Source organism: Dermacentor albipictus, chromosome 2 (genome assembly GCF_038994185.2).
Source record: "Dermacentor albipictus isolate Rhodes 1998 colony chromosome 2, USDA_Dalb.pri_finalv2, whole genome shotgun sequence".
In the NCBI taxonomy this organism is placed as follows: Eukaryota; Metazoa; Arthropoda; class Arachnida; order Ixodida; family Ixodidae; genus Dermacentor; species Dermacentor albipictus.
This window is the reverse complement of record NC_091822.1, coordinates 136,528,211-136,553,346: the sequence shown is the minus strand read 5'-3', so window position 1 is coordinate 136,553,346 and position 25,136 is coordinate 136,528,211. Positions and strand designations below refer to the sequence as shown.

The following is a 25,136-nucleotide window of genomic DNA, read 5'->3' as shown; positions in this document are numbered from 1 at the left end:
TGTATTGGTAAATTGCTCGTCTACAAAAAAAAAAAAGCCACTCTTAACATGAGAATAGGCTTGGTAAACCAGAAGAGACGCAAAAATGAGAGACAGGTGGAGACGGCACCTTGAAGCTCCCGCACGAGACAGTCGTGACGTCATGGATTCTGACGCTGTATTCTCGGGCCTACCGAAAAAGAGGTCGTCTGCCGGTAAAGGTCGTCTGAATTTTCTATTGTAAATGAAGCCGAAGACCGAACTTCGTTGGTTTGGAAACCATTAACTGCGCCACAATGACCAAAATACGAGAAAATACTATGAAATCCGAGAAGTCACATCGATGTACTGACGCTGAGGTTTTGGCACGCGTTTAAAGAAAATTTGACTTTTATCTTAATTTTGCTTCTAATATTCAACCTCTTACGGTGAAATTAAGTAAAATAGCGTTTTGAAATAATACTTTGTTCGTTTAAACTTGTTATATTTTTTCTCTTAAGCAGAACTGTATTATGTGAATTAATTGAACAGACGGCGTCGTTGTACTTAACATATGTCAGGTCTTAGAAAAAGGAAAGAAAAAAAAACACATTTTCAGTTAATTTATGACTTATATCATTCAAATGAAACGGGTAATATCTTGCCCTTGAAATCTAGTTTTCAGCCTCGCAAAAGAATCTACAGTAACAGTACCAGCTACGTAACAGTTTACGGTAACACCGAAAGAATGATGAATGAATGACAGCGAATGCGACCATATAAATTACGACCATATAAATTACGACCATTAAATGACATATGCGACCAGCCAGTAGCAAAGAGCACTTATAAACAAAAATCTTTGTAAACTCTTCTTCAGAACATCTAGCCTGAAGACTGCGCCAAGGAGATCGCAAAACAAAGCAAAGATTCCAAAAAGTCTCCTTGGGCGAGTTAGTGCCTAGATTTCCTAGGTATATACTTGATTGTGGCGCGAAATACATTTCGTGAAGAGGGACGCTTCACTGTCTTCTTATTTCTGTACCTATTCACGAAATGTATTTAAATCCAGTAAGTATACCTCAGGTATACCTATCACAATCAAGTGTACCTAGGAGAGCAAAGATTATTGAGGCAAAATGCAATTGGCGAAAAAAATGTTGACGTGCTTGGGAGTGCCGTCAAGCACGACATGAATGCTGAGAGACGTGAAGAAACGCCTGGTCTAACACCCATGAAAATATGCCTGTATAACTGGACAACGAAATCAAATCAAACTCAATTTGCCTTGTATGTAAAGGCGGTGTGCAATCTAAATGTCTGTAGAACTGCAGTAGACAGTTCTGCCTTTTTTTACAGATTTGTGCTTTTCTCTGGTGAACACTATAATAGAATGCTCACGGATAATAAAGTGCATTTGTAGAATATTTCTCTATAGACTGCCCATAATAAGTGTAGTTTACAAGCGCACGTCGTAAAGATTATTTCGTGATCTCTAGATTCGCAAACGAGTTGTTACTGGAAAGTATACGCGACTGCAAGTAAACGCTTTCCACCTAGCGGCCGCGCAGAGAAACAGCCGATCTAGGTTCAGGCTTGAAGCAAAACAGGCTTTCCTATCACGGCATGCGCTGAAGGCCTCGTAGTTCTCAAATCGTTCTGATGCCGCCACGCACAAGCCCAAAAATGAAAAAAAAAGACGGATGCCTAAAGGCTTTAGTTGAATACTATTATGCGTGTCATTGCGGTGGAAAGGCAGCAATGTAAGATTTCATCGTTTCTAGAGAGAGTCAGACGACGCACATCGGAAATCGACTTGGATAAGAAACTTCCGCATCGCGAAAAGGTGACTAATACTAGACTGACTTGTTCGAAACACTTAACTCGGCACTATCTTTCTTCCCGGCGAGTAGACCATTGTTTTCCTTTATTTTTTTAGACATCTTGCCGGCGCTTCAAATCGCGCAGTGTACTTTGTTCAGGCAGGCACTCTGATAAATTAGAGGGATGTACGCTCAAGCTTCATTTGGTTTTGTTCGTTTATAGTTTTCTGCCCCAGTATTAGTGTCACTAATGCTTTAAGCAGCAGGAATACTGTCACTATATTGTACTTTTGTCTGCAGACACGGCAACAGAAATAACTACCTCGGAAGTTCTGGAGTTGATCATGAGTCACGCTGCGAGGCGAGATGTCGCTTTCATATCATGCTTTAGTTGAGCAGTGCAAGTAGATGCTGTTTTTCTCATTCGACGTGGTGAGTTGTCAGTTTGTTTGCTCGCAAGCAATTTAGAACTGTAAACAGCGCTTTCTCCAGCTCTGTAGCGTTCGACCTGCGCACAGAGCTACTATAGTTTGCTTTCCGACACCGTGCACGCAGCTAAATAGCATTACAGCAGCTTCAATTCGTTTCGAAATCGTACATTTACACTAACACCATTGACTTTGCCTGAAGAAAACCCTCGCTAAATTTTGGAAACCTGTTGGAAGAAACTCAGCCTGGTCTGGTTGGCTCTTATTAACTTCTTACGTATAACCGGGTTTGAGAATTTGTACGGGCGGCAGGTGCATGCTGTGTTCGCAAGCCGGAGCCCTACCTCAAACACTGCGTAGTGTGTGCACGAACAAGCGCCAGTCATCGGATGCCGACGACCTTATCACACGTATCAGCTATAAAAAGAAGGTACACCCCTACTCACAAACGTAACTCATTTGTTTTTATCTCAAAAGCACACTGACCAGGTAACCTTGCAGTTTTTAGCCCCGTTCTATCAGTGCACAACATCCGTGTTTATCTTCTGAAAGCACGACAGCCGTTACTGCCTATACATTATTGCGATATGAACTATATGGGCACTCCAGCCGCATTTTTGCCGTCGCCGTCGCCGTGATGTTCCGCATAAAGTCCAAGGGCAAGAACACCGTCGGCGCGCGTCGTATGCTGTATGTGCGAGTGAAAGCATGCGAGGGAAGCCTACGATCACGGCTCAGTCTGGCGTGCGCAAAGAAAGAAAGCGGACAGCAAACGCGCAGTCTTCCGTCGTGCAAAAGGCCGTGGATGGGCATGGGGGGTGGGGAGGTGGGGCAGCATTGTTCTCCGGCAGCAGCTGTGAATTTCGCGACCGGTCGCATGGGGAACTGACGATTGCGGTTCAATCTCGAAGGAAAGCGGGTAGGCAGCGCGGGAGGGAGGGGGAGCGCAGCTTGGACTCCACAAACAAATGCGCCCTTTGCACTGGCGCGCGCGGTCGCGCGCGCCGTATATTCAAAGAGATCTGCAGACGGCTCACACTTTGTGCGCGCTGTGTTGTCGCCGCTCTTGAGCTGAAGCAATAGACAGCACGAAGGCCACTTCGCTCGCTGCTGCTGCCGGGCTTGCTCTCACCAGCGTTTTGACAGCGAGGGTCCGCACTCATCGAGTGTGATGCGTTCATGTTTGTTTGTGCCCGCTGACGCCATGCTTGTTAATTCAATCAGAAAGCGAATGCAGCCTATACGGCCAGTGCTGTCCTTGAGAAAAATTATTTGAGTGTAATTCCAACGCGCTCATTCGCATTCATACCGATAAACGTGCGTACAAATAATCTGTGGACCGCCCACAGGAATTCGTTAGGGTGCTTTCCGAATTGTCATTTTGTCAACAGTAAGATACAGAAAGCGGGCCTTTGGACTAAAATCCCGAACGTGCCTGTTTGATTTGGTCTGCTGCTCCCCACAGAAAATCTACAGATAATCTATAAATCTACAAACGGCAAAGAACAAGGGAGCCATCACAAAATGCCTTCATACATATTCTGGGCTTTCTGTTGATTTTCTATTGGCTGCTCAAATAAGTTTGTGTGAGGGTATATATAAGGTTCTCCACGTAAGTTGAGCCAAACTTAAAATATCAAATGCCAAGTAACTGGACAGAACTAAGGTTAAGTTTTTTGACGTTGCTTGGAGATAGTCAGATTATTTTTTTTTTTGCATTCCGCCTAATTACATTATCAGTCCTAATTAATTAATCAACTTCTCATATATTATGATTAGATGAAAAGTGCCAACGAGAAAATTGTAGAGCAACAAGAAATACTGCTGATACAACTTTCTGTTGCTCAATACGTGCTACGTGAAAGTGTTCTTCCGCGCATTAGAAGAGCCCCCCGAATACACGCATGGTGCCGCGAGCGGCCAGTCAGGCTGCAATTTTGTGTGTATTTGTGTATGTGTAAAAAGCACCCCCTCTACCGCGACTGCCTCTGGCGAGTTTGCAAATACCGACTCTGTGAGTGATGATCCCCGACGCATAACTCCACGCTTCCTTCAGCTGGCTGCTCAGCTGCTGCAGACTGGTAGTCGCGCACAGCTCTCCGTTCAAGGGCGCTGCTTCAAAGCAAACACGCAGATTGAGCGCCTCACCCGGGATCAAATCAAACGCGCTCGCCGCGAGGTCACCTCGCGAGACCCTAGTGGACAGTGGCGAAACTAGCGTCAGGCATCGCAGCGACGCACCACGGGGTGACAAAACACAAGACCTTGTGTTGACTCCCTGTCATGACGATTTTCGGATTACTAGACGGTGCTCGATCGAGGGACGTCCTCGTCGGGAACATTCTCCTGACACTCTTGTTGGCCGGGACAAGCGACGGCAACGAAGGCTGCGGCAACACACCAGGTGATGACGCGGCGCGCGGACTTTCTGCTCACTCGTGCACTCGTTCTTCGGTCGTATAATCCATGCCCGTGGCCGAAGAGAGAATTGAACAAAAATTTCACCGACGATTAGGATACTCTCTAAGGCTAATTCATAGTGCAGCTGTTTAGGTGTTTTGAATTCGCGATATATTGTGGCAGATAACTTGACTCTGAACGACAGGGTGCTCTCGGCGGTGGCGCTGAGACCTCCTCTGCTCGGGCAGCTCGTTTGGCAGCAGCGGCAGACGAAGCGTTTCCACCGGTTGCGTCGCTCATTGTTCAGAAAGAAAGCGTGAACACTGGAACGCGTGGCTCGCGCGGCGTGCATTCTCTTGCTGCGGTGGCGCAGCGGGCGAAGTAGCGCATGCGCAGTGGGTCCGAAGCTCGTGCCAGCGCTTTGTTTCCGTGCTCGCCGCATGCCTGGGGTGTGTTCCAATTCTGAACAGCATCTGAGAAAGTCTACGTAGACAGCTAAGGAGGCAGCCGAGACAGCTTCGAGACCGTGTAATGGAACGCGTTTCTAGCCGTCTCGAAGACGCGTCTGCGACGTTACGCCACCTCGCGGGGACAAGGAAGCGTTGAGAAAAAGTACACATTATTTCTGTATTGTAAGTCTTTGCGCCTGCAAACCTATGAAAAATACAATGTAGCTTACTTTAAGGGCGTATGATCGCGTGCCTACGTTTTTTTTTTCTTCTCTGTGTGTGTGCGCAGACAACCTTCCTGTCGGCTTTCCAAGCGTCCTGCTCAGCCGCCATCTTGTTTGAACAGGAAAGTAGCCGGCATCATTTTTGACTTCGACGCTGTCTTCGCGAAGCTGTCTACTTTGACGTCTTCGTGGGAATTGGAACGAGACTTCAGATGGCCGCTGTCCACTTAGCCGTCTACTTAACCGTCTACGGCGATTATTTGAACACAGCCCAGGTCGCCGTCGGCATTCCGCTTTCCTCCTCGCCCTTTCGCCATGCGGTCCTCCGCTTTCCTCCTCGCGTATTCCTCGCTCGCGCGCTGCGTTCGCTTTCATCTTACGCTGTGCTCGTTCGTTCGCTCGGTCAAGCGACGCCGACTCTCGCCACAGAAACGGGCGCCTAAGCTGCGCTCTAAAAAAGAAACCTTCACGCTTCGGAGCGAATATGGAAACCTTGTCCCAATAGCGTCACATTACGATACCCTCTAGCTTCCTTCGTTGCTTGTGTGCGTGTTATCTTCTTTTGTTTTATTTTTGTTGCTTTCAATATTTTCATATGAGGCTCACAAGGCTGTACTGGAATTCTTGTCAACCATGGGACTAGCTAGCTTCTCGCCTGTAGTGCTCCCACTCTGCCTGTGACGTGACGTATTATGGTTTTTTTTTAATGCGAGGGTTAATGCAACCGGGAATACAGGGGTGTGGGATCCTTGTCTTGTCTTGTATCCTAAACAGTGGCGCATAGGACAAGGATCCCATACCCCTGTATGCCATGAGTTATTAACCCTCGCATGGGATCCTCTCTGTTAGTGGCGCGCAGTTTACTTCTTCCTTCCTCTCTTTATCTCCGTCCTCTTCTCTTTCCTTTTTGTTTCCTTGTGGTGTTTTATATGTTTGCATAAATAATAATAAGAAGAATAAAATCATAATCGATCAATCATTTATTTACCGTGGCCATGAACAATCCTAAGGCTTGAATGCTGGCGAACGCTTACATAAAGAAAGCTGTAGGGGAATGTAAGTAAAGAAGTAAGAACGAATAATAAGAGCGATCATGAAAAGGAGAATTCGCATACAACAAAGTGCAAGGTGAATACAGAAGAAAATGGACAAAGGCCGTTAAACAATACGGAACACTGCGAAACAATGGCGCAAATCTTGGAAAATGACAATGACAGTGAGTTATGAAAAATATCGAGGTCATGAAAGTAAGCCTTATAAAAACTCAGTATTCTGTGGACGGTTGAGTGATGGTGATGACAGGCATGCAGAACATGGAAATGTCTATGTTCTCTAATGATCTTGCGCGGAATGCGAAACAAGACACAACTGAGGTGTTCGGGGCTCGTAAGGATGCACTCTCCAAGTTTACGAGAGTGCTTGCGCATATACTACCAAACTCCCGCCGGCCGGTCATGGGCAGTATTTTCCTGGAATGCAATATATGAGTCGCGATCCCGTTTACAGCGGAGTTTGCGTAGGTCCGAAAAAGCGGAATAGTTCTCTTCACTCATTAGGCACAAGACTTCTAAATTTCCGGTACACGCTACTTTTATGTTTTAGAGCAGTTATAATATCAGATGAGAACCGGAGGTGATATTGAGGGCTTTTACGACTGTATAATGGGGAATGTATTCGCCCATACAACTAAAAAGAAAGTTCCGTAATCTGATCTACTTGGCCATCGACATTAGTTTTGCTTGTAACCTGTGACCCATCGGTGATGCACAAGAAATCATATGAACCAAGATAATCACCACGGTTAATTGCAAGCAAAACTAGACGATTCATGTATGCCACTGGAAGACCTCTGATTCAGGGCTGACAAAGAGGCAGTTATCTTTAGTAACGGATGAAACTTACAGGGACGCACAAAGGAAATGTCAGAACGAGAGGCACCTTGAGACAAACTTGAGAGACAAACTTGAGCATTCGAGAGGCAAATGTTTCAGACGTTTCCACAGCAATTAGCGATCAAGTTATGCTGCTGAAGGGAATGCCAGAAAGTCCAACACGCTGCATTTGTTCTTTATGTAATAACTGTAATGAGAATATCTAAGCCTGTTCCAATAAATTCCAGCTGTGGTAAGATCATCAAGAATTATTACTCTGTGCTTGGTATGGGAAGATAATACACTAATCAATCAATCAAATCAATCAATCAGTTTAGTTTCAGTTTATTATCCATTCAACTAGCAACGAAGAAACTCTCTGTATGCTAGCAACAACTAGCATACAAACGAGGGTCCCAAGGTCAACGACTGCAGTGGGACCCTCAATCATCAATCGAACGTTTATTTCAATCAATCACTCAATCAAATGTTTATTATAACATCCAGAAAGTACTACGGAGCCTTCGTACTGGTGCACTTAAAAATCAATACTCGAGACAAGATGTACAGAAAAGGTAAATGTGGTAAACAAAACAACGTGAGATAGAGAAACAAATAGGGAAACGGAAAACGGGGAGACGGAGTAAAAGGAAGTTAATCTACATATATGCAAAACACAGGAAATGAACTCTGAAATGTGTGAATGCAGGCAAAACACTTATTACATGTTTTTTTGGAGTCGAGCCATAGGACAGCCTAATGCAAACAAGGCCGCGTTGAAAACGCGGAATGCTGCCTGGTACACTTTCGCAGCACGCAAAATTGCACATGATCAAGAAACATTAGGTTGTATAATGTCCTAGGCCACCTTGTAGAGGAACAGAAGGTCTCATTTTATAAGTCTTGATTTTAGAAGTGTGAGTTGAGGTACGTTTGAGAAGGCTGGAATATAATCGCCAGAACGGCAAAAGCGGTGCTTGAACATAGATATCAATTTTAGGTTAGGTTCCAAGCGATAAGCTTGGCGGTGAGCGTATCTTGCAGTGCCAATCACTGGGATGTTTACGGCCTGTCCAGCAAAATAAGTGCCTCTTAGAAATGTAAGAAGGTGTGAAACATCCTCGCGGGCTACAGCGGATCCCTCTGGAAACACAAGGTGTTGCAGGCACGCATGTGAAAGGCCCATCGCGATTAGTTTCTCGAGAAAAGGCATACCCTTTCACCACGGTATCTTGGGTACGACTACAGAAAGTGTTCTCCTGCTTCATCTATAGTGCAGTTCACCACGGTATCTTGGGCTCGACCACAGAAAGTGTTCGATTTCTCCTGTTTCATCTCAAGTGCAGAGCGGAGAGTCAGTACGTCCTGTCGTTGAACAACCATGCAGGTTTATAGACAGATCCTGACTTTACCCGATAGAGAGATTTGCTCTCCACGAAACTGCCTGGTTACGCAGGTGCATGTCACGGAACCAAAAGCGGCAGAAAGTGAGCACGGATATCAGGTCTTGTGAGTTGATTGCGCTTTGACTCTTCGATTTCAGAGGATGTTAGACATCTGTGCATGCAAGACCACCGGCGTAGTCATTTTCAGCAATCCCGATATGACGCGGTATCCATGTGCTGAAACTTCAGTGGATACAGTGTCATATTGGTACGAAGTATAAGATCATAGTTGAATATTTTTACGCAGAATCCAAAGTGTACAAATCGGAAACGCTCAACTTCAAGACAGAGCGGGCGCCAAGTACTAGAATATGCATACATTCTGTCTTGCCTTCGTTTTTTTCTTTGAGTGTTTTATCAACGTCAGAATACGTGCCCGATGGTGGGACTGAACTAGGGTCTTCCCACACATGCAGACGCTGGATGCTCTGCCTATTAGGCCATGGTCGCAAGCATGCATCTCTTGTGGGACGTCAACTAGCACCTCGATGCTTTTGTCATGCACACGCTTGCATCACGCACATAATTGCTCGCCTCACACGAACATGTTGGTTCCCCTTGGGAATGCTTTGCAGAATCCGAAACGATGCTTGATGGCCAGCTAGTTGCAACCTGTTCCGCATATATATATATATATATATATATATATATATATATATATATATATATATATATATATATATATATATATATATATGTATATATATATATTCTTTTGTTTTACTTCTTTGTAGCTAAGGCTTCATTTTGATTATGAGATTTCAGGCTTCTCCGTAAGCTCTAATATCACGTAATGATCAATGCTGACAATTTCAATAGAGAGTTCTAGACTGTCTGCATAAACACATTACCCTTTATGGAATACATCTTTACCAGAGACGGGGACGGAAGATTATTATTATTATTATTATTATTATTATTATTATTATTATTATTATTATTATTATTATTATTATTATTATTATTATTATTATTATTATTATTATTATTATTATGTTCTTATTTTATGTTTTACTGCACGTCCGTCTGCCGACTTTGCCGGGCCAAGTCCCTCAAGCCACTAGAGGCTTTGACAGGCCCGTTTCATTGCCCTGTATACGTTATGTGCAATAAAAGATTTATTATTATTATTATTATTATTATTATTATTATTATTATTATTATTATTATTATTATTATTATTATTCAGCAGAGAACAAGTACAGACATTTCCATGTTCCTATCTGTCAGGAACACTCAACCGTACACAGAACACAGAGCCTTTGTAATGCTTATTTTCATTATCTCGGTATTTTTGATAACTCGCCGTCACCGTTCTTTTCCTAGCTTTGCGTTGTTGTATCATAGTTTCACGCATTGTTCAATGGCTCTTCTCGTACTTTTTCTTTTGTATTCCCCTTTCGCCTTGCTATACGTACTCTTCCTTTCAGTATTGTTCTTTTTATTCATTGTCCTTTTTTTACTTATGTTCCCCTGCTGTATCTTTCCTTTTTAATGATTTATTTATTTTGCGTGATTGATTGATTGATTGGTTGATTGATTGATTGATTGATTGATTGATTGATTGATTGATTGATTGATTGATTGATTGATTCTGTTGTCATCTCCTTCGAAACAGTGCAGCGTCAAAAAGTCACCTAACTTGCTTGAGCTAATCAGGTACTCACATATACCTAGGCTGTAGCACGGAGGTTAGATACTTAAAGGGACACTAAAGCGAAACAGTAAATCAGTTTAGACTAACGAAGCATTGTTTGAGAACCCTACAGGCAGTCATATCAAAAAAATTGTTTGATTATTAGATGAGAAAATGAAGGTCCAAGTATCAGTATTTGAATTTCGCGTCGAAACCTCAGCGCTGGTACGTCAGCGTGACGTCAGGGATTCCAAAGTATGTTTTCGCATTTGGGCCGCGTTGGCTGAATAAAGGTTCGCGAAACTTGCCCTCATTAATATTTGGTTCCTCTAGAACACGATGTAGACAATCTGTACCGATATATATAATTAGTAGGCCCTAGAAGATGCCATCAAAATCCAAGACGAGCACCCAGGTGCGGGAACTTAAGTAGGCGTCGCCACCCGTATTACGTTCTTGCGCTTTTTCTGGCTTACCAAACGTCTTATCATTGTGAGAGTGGTGTTTTTGGTGCTGTAAAACGGTAATTTAATGATGGAGAAGAAATCATTTTTCACTTTACTGTCCCTTTAACCTATACAACTTACGTAACCTCTTTGGGTAGTAGCAACGCTTCATGGTAGCAACAGCTTGCGACGCTTTGTCAAATCCCGACGTATTTGAAATGTTTTTTTTTATGTTACATGGGTATTCTTGCTGACGGAGAACAGACAAGAGTTTGCATGTTAACGATTGTGTCACCGCACAAGCTTTACACCTACCGCTAAATACAAAGTGATATAACAGCTACAATAATACTGTAATCGCTGCATGTCCACTCTGGTTAATGTCTGCGCCACGAGATGGTGCCACCAACGCGGTTGATCATGTCTACGTTTCTTTTGCGCTGTTACTAGCAGGATGGAAAACCAACAAGCCCAAGCTGCTATTCTAGCGAAATACGTTTGCGGAGGCAAAAACGCTATACCGTCAACGCTATCGGTCGGTCAAACTCCCTGAGGAGCTACATAACCGCACTGATGGAAAATGAGCTTTACAACCTGCAATACTAAAATTAAAGACAAATGCAAGAAGGTTATTTTCCTCTTTGCGTCCACATTTATTACAGATTCGATAAAGGAGCGTTTTTCTCTTATCAAGTGCGCAGACCAAGTCACAGGTCCACCGTGGCTCAAGACGAAGGCGCGTTTTTAAATCCATCTTAATTGCCTACCTGCGCAGATGACAGCCAAATGATGTCCGTTCTGAAGCAAGCGGCCGACATGTTCATGCCCTGCATAGAAGGCCTCTACCACACGCCCATTCATGGCAGCATTCTCGAGGAGGTGAGCCCGCGAGCATATCGTAAAGTTATTCACGCTTCACGGCACTCGGGATGAGAAAGTATGCCTAGTGTTTTGTTGGTGTTTGCGGTTTGGTTTGCTTTGTGTGCGCTGCAGTGATTTCACGAATTATATCAACCGGCTTGGCCAAAATAATATTATTTTAACATCAAGACTTCTGTTAACGTCAGAGTTATAGAACAGTAACTTCATTTTTCCGCACACCATAAATATTAGGCGAGTACAAGAATGATATTGTGTACCATCTCACTACACACTGACGTTACACGTGGGTCAGTATACGCGAGCTGCACTTCAACGTTTCACCGTATGAAATCATGAGCGGCAGGTGCCGACGAGACAGAGCGCTCAATGTATTTGTAGACTGATCGAGCTTAACAACGTGTGTCACGTTATTTTGCGGTAAGGTTGTTATGGCAAAAAAAAGAAGAAACAGAGATCAGAGAAGAAAATGTGTCAGAGGCAAGAAACCACTATTTGAAGTCAGTGAAGGAAGTACAGTTTCAAAAAGAGCAAGTTGTTTAACAAGAAAAAAAAGAGAGAGAGAGAAACTTAGCGTTCAAGGCATCGAAGATAGCATATTAAGGTTATATCGAAGAAGATAACGTGTTCTCTGCTTTTCCACGTCATTACTGAGTAGTGAATATCATCACTTGAGGAGCTGAACAAGGACTGAAAATGCCTATTTTTCTCCTAGTTTTTAAAAGAAAACGCACTGTTTCATGGTAGTTGTGCTTACACACTCTAAGAAAAATTTACACCCTTTGGAGTGCCCCTTCTGCCAAACAACGATAATCGTCATCTGCCTTGATGCGTTTCTTTTCTTTAACGCTGTGAGCCCGGTACTTTCCAGTAACGAAAGGCATGCGCGTTATCAGCATGACATAGCATTCCCGACATGAAAGTAGCGGGCGCGGCGTTTTCAGGAAAGGAAACGCATCAAGGCAGATGACGATTATCGTTGTGTGGCAGAAGGGGCGCTCCAAAGGGGACAAACTTTTCTTAGAGTGCAGGTACATTAAAGAAAAAAAAGATATATTTAGGCTGTATTAGCATATTAAACTTCCACAATACCAAGAAAAGACCCTTGTACCATGAGAAAAAAGGTTGGTACAGTAAAAATCTCGTTACAACGAAGTTGAAGGGACAGCCAGATTTATTTCGTTATATTCGTCGTTGTATGTACTGCAGTATGAATGTACATGGGAATGTGAAGGAAAGCTTCACTTAAATTCGCTATATTAATTATTTTTCTTATATCCTTTTTCGCTATAAACAGCTTTGACTGTGAGTCAGAAAAAAAAAACAGAAAAGAGGCAAGAACGAAAGCTGGGTGGCGCTGACGTCTTGAAATTGCCACACCAACTCATAGTGGATTTGGTCGGCATCTGTTTGGGCCTACTTAATATTCTGTCGGCACATCTTATGCTTTAATAAAGTCTTTATTCTATAAATCATTAATTTATTTTATGTATGCGCCGGTATTTAACTGTGTATGTGTGTGTGGGCGTGCACAGTTTTTTCCTGTGCGTTGTCTTGATGAGTGCACCAGCACCAAGACCCTCGAGGTTGTTCCTGGACATTTTAATAAACACCTTTGATTGATTGATTGATTGATTGATTGATTGATTGATTGATTGATTGATTGATTGATTGATTGATTGATTGGATTCATTCGTTTATTGTATTCCAATTGAGTCAAACACTGAATTTATCAACTTTAATTAACGTTTGCTGTGCCCACAATGGGCCGAATATAAAAAAGAACAAAAGAAAACTTAATTCCATGACGTCACACTGATGTACAGGCGCTGGGGTCTGCGCGAAATATAAATAAAATCAACTTTAACCAATAATTTTATATTTTAATAACCAACCTATTAACACGCCCTTAACGGAGAAATAGTTTTGAAATAACACAGTATCAGCCTAAACTGGCGTAACGTTTATCCTTATTGTCCCTTTAAGTACTGCACCATTGCGAGAAAGAAAAGCAGCAACAGAGAATAGTAGTAGTAGTAGTAGTAGTAATCAGAAGAGGAGCAGGACAACAAATAGTGTGCGTCTTCAACCTCGTTTCAGGTCTCTGCGCGAAGGAGTGTGGGACGGGGCTCCACAGATTTGGGAGGCGAAAACATGGGGCATTAGGGCCTGTTTACGCTCGAGCCGCCCATCGCCGCAAGCCGCACCGCACGCGTGCGGTCGCGCGAGAAATTGCACGTATCGACCATTTGCGCACAAATTCCCCTTTACACTGTGTAAACCGTAAGTCAGCAGAAGGCAGGCGGTTTTGCATAAAGGCGCGCGACAACGACAAGCACGCGTGCACGGGCAACGCGTGTTTTGAAACATGCGCAACACGCGGCGCGCGTTCTCCCCGCGCTGTCGCCCCTGGCCTTTCTGCGCAACATCCCCGCCGTGAAGGTCGAATTAAGCAAAATTAGGCCGGACGCGAGAAGGCTTAGCCACACGTGCGGCTAGACGCCCTTTTTCGCTACGCAGTGGCCTTGACCGGCGGCGAAGTGTGGCAGAAAGGGTCCGCGAAACAGCGGCGTCGCAGACGAGAAGACAACTTGCACGCAGGACAAGAAATAAAAACAAAGCGGGCCGCGCGGTTTGGCAATGCTGACACACACGTCTGCGACCCGCGCGACACTGTCGTGAGTGCAATTCTCGGGCGTGCGGGCTGCCAAGTTCACCCGGGCAAATCGCATAGCACGCGCTTAACGTTGTTGTTGAAGAGGGTCTGTCGGTATACGCGAGCATCCTTGCGGCCAAAACAAAGAAAAAATAAACAGGTCCGAGGAAAGGCGAAGCATAGCTGTCGTCTTAGAAGCAAGACGAAGCGCACTTCAACAAGCTCGTTTACGGACGCGCTTGTGGTGGCCAGCATCAATGAACGGGCGTATATCGCCACAGATCTAAACCCATTATGCAGCATTCCTAAAACTCAGAGGGCTTCTTGTTTGCTACAAGACGCAGTTGTTTACATATGCCGTTCCCTATGGAAAACGAACTTAAATGAGCTATATTTCTCATTTGCCTCTTAAAAAACAAAAAACAAAAGAAAACTCGTGCTGCAGGCGCAGTTAAGTGAAATACTTTGGTATTATGTACTTTTTTTCTTCTCTTGTGTTTAAATATAATTTGGTTTTAGTCTGTATAGCTTATCAAACAAATTATTATCTATTTCCTTGGCGATTAGGCTCATTTTCGGCGCTGTTATGTTGCATTTCCACAAATACTAATGATATCATCATGCTATTGTGCACCAAGTTGTAACTTAATTGTAGCTGCTTTCAATGGATATTTCAATGCGTTTTCAATCTTCCAACAGAAATCATCGTTCAACGTTCTTGGAAAGCTTTTATCTGAGATTTTAAAGGAGAATTTAAAGAAATGTGGACAGAGAGAGAGGGTGAGAGAGAGAGACCGACAAAAGTAAACTAAAACAAGCAAACAAATTCAACCCCTGTATTCCGAAAGGGTGTCCTAGAGATTAAGTCTATTGTCTTGCTTCTCAATAGGTATAACACTGAGCGTTTAGATGTTTTTCCAGTAGACGGGGTTTCCTCAGGTACCCCATAGCACGCTCTTTATACACACTGGAACTACGCTTTCTACGCGGTCAAAAATTTCACAGCATGGTGGCCCATTAAGCACTGTTTACTAGCTTCCACGTATTCGATCGGACGAACTCGGTGAGCTCCTCCCTGAAAGCAAGCTGTCCTAGTCAAACATATAACTACTTCAGCGACACCTGTCCGATAATCTAATGTTGGCGAAGCAGTACACTAAAAAGAAAAAAAAAGAGAAAAAAAAGACCGTTCACAAAAACAATAATGATGAGGACATTCACAGGCACTGATCATTCATGTTTGCGTGAACGCGTTTCTTCAAAGTGCGCTGCTTCACCAAAATCATGGATCACCAAGGTCAGTACTCAATGACAAGTACTTATAAGTACCATAATATGCGGATTTGCACAGGATGTGTTCAAGCAGCAAAAAATCAGGCAGCTAGCCAAGCTCTTGCAGAAGATTGGGCTGAAACTGCGTCACGTGCTTCCATGAATTTGAGATGGAAATCTGTTACGCTGTACGCGTGTTGTTGAAGCACCAGCAAACGAAAGCGACGGACCCACACAGGGGAAGAAAGTCAAATTGATTGTCGATGGTAGTGGTGGTTTTGGGGGGTAAAACTTAAACAACTCGCACTACAGAGCGCGCGCTGAAATGTATTAGTTACGAGACATCGATCGTTAGGCAGCGTGTAAACCTACAACGAAAAGTCAATTTGCAATTTTCCACGCGCTTGACTTGATCACACGACACGAAACTCCCATAAACCTGCTGAGCACCTTCATATCGCATCGTACAGTAAAATGACTAATAAGTTTGTTGCTAGAGAAATATGCAAGTATTTGGCTGCTTGATGTTTAAGCTGTCTAGCAGTGTAGTGTCACGTAAAATGCTCCATGTTGCTCAACAGCTGGGTGCTTTATACTGAAAGGTAACGTTACCATTGCCTCGTCGTGTTTCAGCCATTGAAATGAACTTTTATTGTAGTCTTTGATGTCGTTATTATTATTATTATTATTATTATTATTATTATTATTATTATTATTATTATTATTATTATTATTATTATTATTATTATTATTATTATTATTATTATTATTATTATTATTATTTCAGTTCTTTTGCGAACCGACGTATGATTTGTATTGATTTCCTGTACGATATATCGTTTAAAATTCGACTATTCTCTTGGGTTTGCCTTACGCCAGATTGGGTAGGAGACGATTAGGGAGTCGGTCAGGCATTACTTGCAGAGTAAGTTAGCTAGCGAAGTGATCCCCTAACAAGACTGATATTTTTGCGAGTTGGTTGAAATTAATATTGAACGGCAACGCAATTAAACCACGCACGTACACAGACAAGAAGAAGGATCACGAGATACATCAGTGTCGTGTTTTGTGGTCCCTCTTCTCCTTTTAAGTATGTGGCAATTGCGCTGCTGTTCAAATATCATTCGACAAGGCACCTTAAATCGTATGCAAAGTGAATACCTCGTACGCACGCAACATCGCGACCACTCTATTCGAACCGGCGCATACTTCCCTTAAATTTCCCTTTATACAGAACCGTAAGAGAAGTAGTGTGCACAGCTAGTGTCGTCAATGGCTACGGTGCGGTGATGGCCAACACGCAGCGTTTACCGGCGTGGGCATTACAGAGATTTAGATTAGGTGCACGGAAGGCGTTGGGAACTCCTGATATAAATCTCTCTATTTAACTGTATAGCCAACTCGTGGCCTACGCGGAGCGGTGGAAATTTACTTAGAGCACGCACCAGAAGGGACCACTCTGCGTATGCTCTGCCCAGTCACTTGTCGCATAGCAACGGAGACGCGCCTCTGCTGTATAAATCGAACACCTCTAAAACGAACGCCTGTATACAACGAAATGACCTGTACAACTGAGAATTGATTGTGTCCCGGCCCAATTTCCTATCTTTCATGTGCACTGTAAATGCATCTATAGCGTAGACAACTGCAACGAATTTGCCTGCGCAACGAGGGAAATTACGCATCCCCGATGGCTCGCTTTACAACGAAACCGACGTCGCCGTACCATTGCTATATTGCTATCCTCCGCATACGTTTCCTCTGAGCTAGCGCGAAGGCAGCGTTGGCGACGCACTTGACTAGCGCACGCCGATGTCAGAATGTATACAACGGGTGTTTCAGCGAACATTTACCAAAATTTTTAAAATTGCCTGTGCCAAAAAGCACAATTTTAGTCCATGAGCCGGTCTACTCGAAGAGGCGGGCATTACTTGCAGAAAAACAATTGAAATGATTAGTAATTTTTTATTGATTATTCGATTAAACAAGGTTTTGGCTAATTATCTTATGGTAGATATTGCAATTTACAAATTCTAGCCGAGGAGTTCGCAAGGCGGATCCACGTGGAACGAAGTCTCAGGATGACACCAGTCTCGATATATTAATTCCCGAACCTTGTCGACAAATGCACTGGCGTTCCAGTTACTTTTGTGCTTCAACGCATAAAACGACGTTTTGTTAAAAAAGTAAATGGAACCAAAGTGTATTTTTTTACCTCAAGTTTGACGGCTCATATTTCGTAAACGGTGTAATCCACACAATTCTTTTCAAGTGGATATGCCTTACGTTCTCACCGGCTAGAATTTGTAAATTGCAATATGTGCCATAAGGTAAATAATTAAAAAATAAATTAGTAGCTTTTTATAAATTAGCCTATTATGTGTTTCAATCTTTCGTGGAAGTAATGGCCGCCTCTCCCAGTAGAACAGTCCATGGACTAGAATTGTGATGTCTGCCACAAGCAATTTTTAAAAAAAAATTGGAAGAGTTAGGTGAAACACTCTGTATAAGCCTGCTGCGCTGCTCCAGAAGTCGATCAGCTCGTACACTGCTTGTGATGCATCAACGCGTGCAACGGCTGACGAAAAGGTCGCAGTTAATGAAGATACGCGATGATGTAATAGTAATTGACGACCGACGACATCATCAAAGCCATCCACGTCGGAAAGAAGGCGAAATTCAACGAAGGCAATAGTGATATGGAGAAGCCGTAAACGAAGCCGTAAGACTCAGTGCTCTTCCACTCTGTGAAGAAGGATGACCAGCGAAGCTGTGTATGTGGGCCCTTTATTGGTGAAATGCACCTCCGCCGCAGGTCGGCCCGGCATTGCACTATCTGCGGGATCGGCCCACGCATGGCGAGTGCTTAACGTCTGCTTCACCTCCACCGCGGGTCGTCCCAGTATTGCACTATCTTAGGGATCGGCCCACGTATGGGAAGTTTCGTGTCTACACACGGACATGATCCTGGGGCAACTAGCCCTTAGCAGCTTCGCTGTAAAATTGAATACGTCCTTGTATTTCTTAATTAATTAATAAATAACTGACGACGATGAAGGCGGGAGCACTGACACGAGCGCGTTCGCGCGGTGGCACCGAGGGGCGCCATCGACACGATCCTGGGAAAAGTAAAGCCGTTAAAAGCTTCGCTGAGTGAGTGAGTGAAAACTTTTGAGTCTTTCAAGAGTTTCGCGGTTACGAAGTCTCCATCGTCTTCATCTTCTTGGCGCTGGCGACTTGAGACTTCTCTTCAGCAAGGGTGGGCCCCTATTCCAGGGCTCCACTGAATCGCGCTGCATCGCTCGCGTGCTGCACTAGGGCCCTTTGGCCCGTGAGCTCGCTGCTGGTGAGCCGACTCTCCCGTTGCTCCGCACTCGGGTGTTCGTGTTTGTGGAATGCTTTGTTGCGTTCGCACTCCCAGGTGATGTGGTAGAGTGTAGGCTTGGTAGCTTCGCTGAAAAAAATTGTCGACTTGCTTCATTAAGTCTATCTATAGCATTCACGTTAAATTGAATTCGGCTAGCTAAAGGCCACTGTAGCGGCCGCAGGAGTCAATGAATATGAATCATTGTTACTCGCATTTATTATTATTATTATTTCGTTGTAACGTATATATGCATGCGAATGTTATAGGGAATTTCGAGTCCATGGCTGGACGGAGCATATACCCACACCAGGGTATGCTTATTTCTGCAGGGAACGTACCGTAAAGAACATTTCGCGTGGAATGGGGCTTATATGACCCTCCCGTACGTGCCACGTTGAGAAACATTATTGCCAGCCTCGAGAGTGTCGCTACAAGAGAGGGAGGAATTCATAAAGAAATAAATAACGAAATAAATAAATAAATAAATAAATAAATAAATAAATAAATAAATAAATAAAGAAAGAAAGAAAGAAAGAAAGAAGGAAAGAAAGAAAGAAAGAAAGAAAGAAAGAAAGAAAGAAAGAAAGAAAGAAAGAAAGAAAGAAAGAAAGAAAGAAAGAAAGAAAGAAACGCCCTTTAAAAGCGAGGAGCGCTGAAAGGCTCGATGCAGAAGCCTATATGTTCTGTAGCTCTTGTCTCTAGTTGCAAGTTTGGTTCCTCGTAGCCGGAACATTCGTGTCTGCTGTCGTGTCGCAGTTGCCACAATGTATTATTTACCCTCTTCTCGTCTCACTCTGTGCGTAGGCCGTTCAAGGTATATGCAGAAACTACGACAAGTGCAACGAGGTGAGTGGTTTGCTGTCGTTACGCATGCCTATGCATACTTAGTCGTCACTTGACATTTGGCGAGAGATTCGGGCAATCGATGCACGGTAATGAAATGTCTACAAGACGCTACTATATATATATATATATATATATATATATATATATTTATTTATTTATTTATATACCCCTCCCCATTGCCTTCCTCTCACGGTTAGAGCGGCTTTTTTTTGGTATTGTAGAAGTTTAATGCAGCCGGACGCTAAAGATGTATATTAAGTGAAGCTATATCATTGTGCTTCTAAAGCAACAAAAAAGACACTGCCGCCTTTGTAGAAAACTTCCCAGCCAGAAAAAAAAGCAACAACAAATAACCGTTGGTGATCACGTTGCCGTGAAATGCCTGCTGGAGCTCGCCACGACATCACGGATTTTGAGACCGTTGGCCCTGGCCTAGCTAACGGTAATGAATAAACTGCATTTAAAAAAAGAAAGATAACAAATCCTCAACGAAACATGTTGCAAGGGCTTTCGCCGTTCCGGCGCGAATTTTTTTTTTTTGAAGAAGGAGAGAGAGAGAGAGAGAGAGAGAGAGCGGAAGAGAAATAGAGAGAGAACGAGGGGAGGGGCAGTTAGCCCTAAATTTCCTCCTGTAACAAGTGGTATTGTTCCGGCAAATCGCGAATCCAGACATACTTCCGTAAACAAATACGCCGCAGTTTGAAGACGATATGAGAGTCTCGCTCGGGACCATAGATGAAGGAGAGACGTCAAACAGATTTCACTGTGCCACACGTTGCTAACCAGCACACGAGGGACTAATTTTAGCGTTGACCTAGGCACGTGTGTTCCTCTGAAATAAGCGTCTTAAGCAGCTAGAAGCGAAACTTGGCCTAATATATATCGCATATATTTTAGAGAGAAAGACAGTCAGGTTATGCGTGATAGAAATGGTAAGAACATGACGGCGATGTTTTACTTCGTCTGTCTTTCATTCATCAACTCTGGCGACGGCATTTTCTGAAGGTTTTTATTGTTTATTATTGTTTTGCAACTATCGCTTGAGTGTGTAACTACCTCAAATTAGCGGAGCAGCAGACAACGGCGCACTGAGACACGCTGATCGCTGTCTGTAGCTCTGCTTGGCACTTGGTGCACAAAATGAGAATTTATTTCTCCTTTACGTTTTGCAGCTAGGCGAGAGGTGGACTGCTTGCTTCACAGAGATGACCACAGAGTTTTTGGTGAGTGAAGCGAGGCCTACAACTACACTCCCAATGCCTGTAGAGCAATGAAGAATATTCACGGAGAGAAATATATATGTAAAAAAGAGCCTCATAGGTTATCCGTCTGGTTGGCAATACTCAACATATTTATGAAGAGGCCGTTAAACCAATATTTCTCTAGACTTGGCGAAAGTGTTGTGTTGGGGGAAATTCAGAAAAACTGAGACAGGTACAAATCGTCGTCCCGTGAAGGTCATACACGACGCCCTCGTGCATTTAACATGCGTTCGCTCCGCTTAATATCCGTATTAACTGCGATACAAAAAAAAGTATATGTATACATATACTATTTTTGTATTTGGTTATATGTATACATTTAACCAAACGACCAAGATAGAGTATTTGTATATATACGAATACTGTATCTTGGTCGTTTGAGTCACGTGCTGTCTCACAGCGTTTGGCGGTGGCCTATTCTGCTTCTGCACCAAGTGAGCGTTTCTGCATATGGCGGTTACAAGCAGCACCCCGCCCCGGCGCCCGGGATTTCAGCGGTGCGTTGGTTGGGAGCGATTCACACAAACAGCAATGCTTTCTGTGCAAGAATAATCTTTAAAATCATCGCGGATTACGATACTCCCTAATGCGAAATTTCGGCGCCGCTGTACAAGTGTTTTCATTTGCGGATATACTCGCTAACGCGGACAATCCGACTCGCGAGGCACGTTGCAAACGGAGCGATGTGTGACGCGAGTGCTTCGCTAATCAGGAGATCACGACGCCGCCAGGAAACTCAACCTCCCGGTTCCGTCGTGGGAGACGCCCACTCCATGAGAGCCCAAAGCTCTCGTGGCCTGCAGGACCTGAATAAAGTTGGTTTCCTTCCTTCCAGGAGATCGCGAGAGGCGGCGCGATTCACAGCTGCCGCCGCAGAAGGACCTCCGCTTATGCAGCGCTTTGTTTCCATAAAGACGACCCGCGCTACTCTGGCGCAATCTCGTAGCCATCGTCGCCGCAAAACGCGTCTTGCACGGCACTTCTCGCACTTTTGCCATGCCCTCATCCTCCCCTTTCCACCTCATGGTTCCGCTGGTTCCGTTTTCCTCCTCGTGCGCTCTTCTCTATCGCAGTCTTTCATCTGCCGCTGCGTTCCGCTTTCGCTTTCATCCTTCGATATGTTCGTTCGCTCGGCTACGAGGGACAACGTCCACGCTCGCCACAGGAACGGGCCCCTAAGAGCTGCCCTCTAGAAAGCATGCCATACGACTTTCAACAGTGAACTTCGGCGAGAGCGCACCGGTTTTATTGCGATAGCAATTATACGGACAATCCAGGGGCACTTCGGCCGTCGGCGTCGCCGTGAGGTTCCGTATGAGGGAAAACGCGTGAGGGTGAGAGCGCGAGAATGCGTGCCCTCTCCTGTCGCGCGCGAGGCAGGGGGGTCAGGCGAGGCAGGAGGGGCGTTCTTCTCCGGCATCTACTACAGTGCCTCGATGCGTCCTCCTCGCCCGCCGCTCTGTACAGAGTGCAGACAACCGCGGCGTCCAAGCGAATCGCGGACACCGTAGCAGACGCCTTTGACGGACGCCGTAGGGACGCGTTGCCGGCGCTTGCGTGTCTTGAAAGTGATTTGCGACGTGGCTAAAGTGCGCGGCCGCGCGGGCCTCATCTTTAAAGCGATTTGCGATGTTTGCAGAGTGCGTGTAGTGCCGGTAGCTTCGCATGCGCTGTGCATTCGACGTTTCGCTCGCGTTGAACCGAGAGAAGTATGAAAGTCAATTCGCTTGCTGCTGCCGCGATTCCTCTCCATAATTTTACAGCGAGTTTCCGCGCTCATCGAGCGAGATGTGTTCATGCTTACCTGTGCGCGCGTGACAACATGCTCCTCCAACATGTCATCCACCTTCACAGAGTGGAATGGCTCGTGACTTTTTTATGGGCCGAAACTTATTTCGGGGTATTGGCTCTCGCTGGATAATTCGAACATGACTGGTCAGAACGCACGCGCCTGACCTAAGCAGTGACCCCTATGGTGAACCCAATATATGGCTGCAACGACCACATTGGAGGCACTGAAGGGGAGTAACTGCGTCGGAGACACGCTATTTCTCACCTTAAACGGAGATTTCCGGTACGCCTTCACCATATTTCGAAGGAAAAAGGGCAGCTCACAATTCATGATTATCTTACTTGCCCGATTCCAGCCCGCGGCTTTATTCGTTAGTCAGATATGAAACCGAAACCGCATTCGCAGCCTACCCATAGAGTAATCGCCTACCTTCAGAGCCAGCTTCATCGCTATTATGGTCAAAAAATGGCGGCAAAACAAATGTTCGCTAGTGGTTCGCTGCAACGTTACTACCTGTTATAGGGGTTACTAGATTAGGTTGTTATTGAACTGGCGCCGTATTGACCCTTTTCACGGCGATCCTGTGGGCGCTGCCATGTTTGATCACGTGATGACACGTCCATCGCTTGCCTCAACTGCCTCCCCGTTTGTGTGTACGACGCCGGTTCGGCTTAGCAAACCTGTTTCGGAAGATATCGTAGACGGTCACTGGGTGGACGGCAAGAAACTTTGGCCACAGCTTCTGAGAACATGCTTTGGAAGCTGATTAAACTATGCCCAAATGGCGCGAGGCTAAATATGCATTCCAGGCTATTCAAACTTTACGCTCATAAACTGAATCAGGATTACTGCGTTTTGTTCTTCCTTCTTTATTTGGAAAATATTTTGAAGCAGTGGCTTGTCACACTTCCGACTCGGTAAATTTCATCGATGCGCTCACGATCTGATTATTTCTGCCTAATCGCTCGTGGGTGAGCTCAGTTCCGACAGATTTGTTCTTGCTGCGCGGAAGGCTGGAAACGTAGCCGTTTTGAACATTGTAGTACTTTGTAGTGAAGATTTATTATAGCTCGCTTACTCTTATGGACTTTCACGAAACAGTACTCTTCAAGTATTCGTGCGCAATCGGTGTAGTCCACCATTTACTGCGCGCATATGGTGCGCATATATTCAAGTGTGTGCCCATTCACTTATTGACAAGTTGGCGTAAGATTCCGTGCCAATTGGGGTAGATGTGTGCAGATATTACAGCGCTTTAAATTAGGGAGACGCAAGGCGCCGGGGTCCGCTAGCGCTTGGGGCCCCGACGCCTTGCGTGTCCCCCTAATCTAAAACTCCATACTGTGCGCGAAACGCAATACGACATGCAGCGGCGCTACTCCGTTTGCCATTGTTTAACGAGCGGCACTCACCCTTGCCGACGTTCTGGGGCTGAAGCACTTTCTTTGAAGGTTAGCGATACAACGCTGGCGGATGAGCAAGTTTTTGAATGCTCGAAGAAAGTGCCGCTAACACGTACGGACAGATGCAGTTACGGTCCACGAACTTGGCTGAACAGACTCATTCCAATATTCCAGTAACTATTTTTGCAGCCAACTACTGCACACGTCTTCAATCAACATGATTGAATCCGGCATGACTGGAACACAGCGTTAGCGAAAACTTGGTTGCATTTCCAACTACCGATCGCACAGAAGCAAGGTGTAAGCGGTAATGGTTTCGTATTCGTGCGCTGTCGCTGAGGCGACGCGCGGCGCGCCGCCAAAAGCGCCATCTCGTTTCTTTAGAACAAACTTCTCCGCGAATATTGCGGGCGCCTTAGCGGGAGCGCCGCAGGTAGCTCTACACGTTCAGGCCCTCCGACTTCGCAACTTACGAACACAACAACAGGGAGGTATCCTGTAAGAGTTCACCTAGTGGACTGTCCATTTCGGCCGCTGCTGATTGGATGCAGCTGTACGAGCGAGGAGGAGACAAGCGGCCCAGCCAATCAGCAGCGGCCGAAATGGGACAGTCCACTAGGTGGACTCCTGCAGAATACCTCCCTTGTTTGCACAGATGCCTCTGTAATGTTTGTATAGCCTTGAATTAGCAGACTAATTGAAAAACTTTACGGCACTGTGCAAATGCTGCTGAGCTCCCCCGGAGTGCGCTGTTGGGAGTCCTTAGTCCAGGGCCCCAGCAGCCCTGGCCATGCGCTACACTCTACTAATCAGCTGTATCAGCTGTTGTTGATTAGCAAGTTGGTGCATAACTTTAACGAAAGATTTGTGGTGTTAAGAAAGTGACAGAAAAAAGAAGAGTGACAGGGTAGGAAGCCTGGCGTCCTGTCCTGTCCCTCTTGTGTTTTCTGTCACTTACTTTGCTTATCGTACTAATTAA

General features: G+C 44.8%; 1 protein-coding gene across 2 annotated transcripts in view; it reads left to right on the top strand.

Moving 5' to 3' along the window:
- Positions 1-4,306: 4,306 nt before the first annotated feature.
- LOC135918339 (uncharacterized) overlaps positions 4,307-25,136 on the top strand; it is a 31,298-nt gene continuing 10,468 nt past the window's right edge. For both annotated transcript variants that reach the window (XM_065452020.1, XM_065452014.1), the window contains exons 1-4: positions 4,307-4,613; positions 11,456-11,559; positions 19,659-19,700; positions 20,873-20,923. In XM_065452020.1, the coding sequence (XP_065308092.1) occupies positions 4,493-4,613; positions 11,456-11,559; positions 19,659-19,700; positions 20,873-20,923 (318 nt within the window). In that variant the 5' untranslated portion in view covers positions 4,307-4,492. The remainder of the gene's footprint in view (positions 4,614-11,455; positions 11,560-19,658; positions 19,701-20,872; positions 20,924-25,136) is intronic.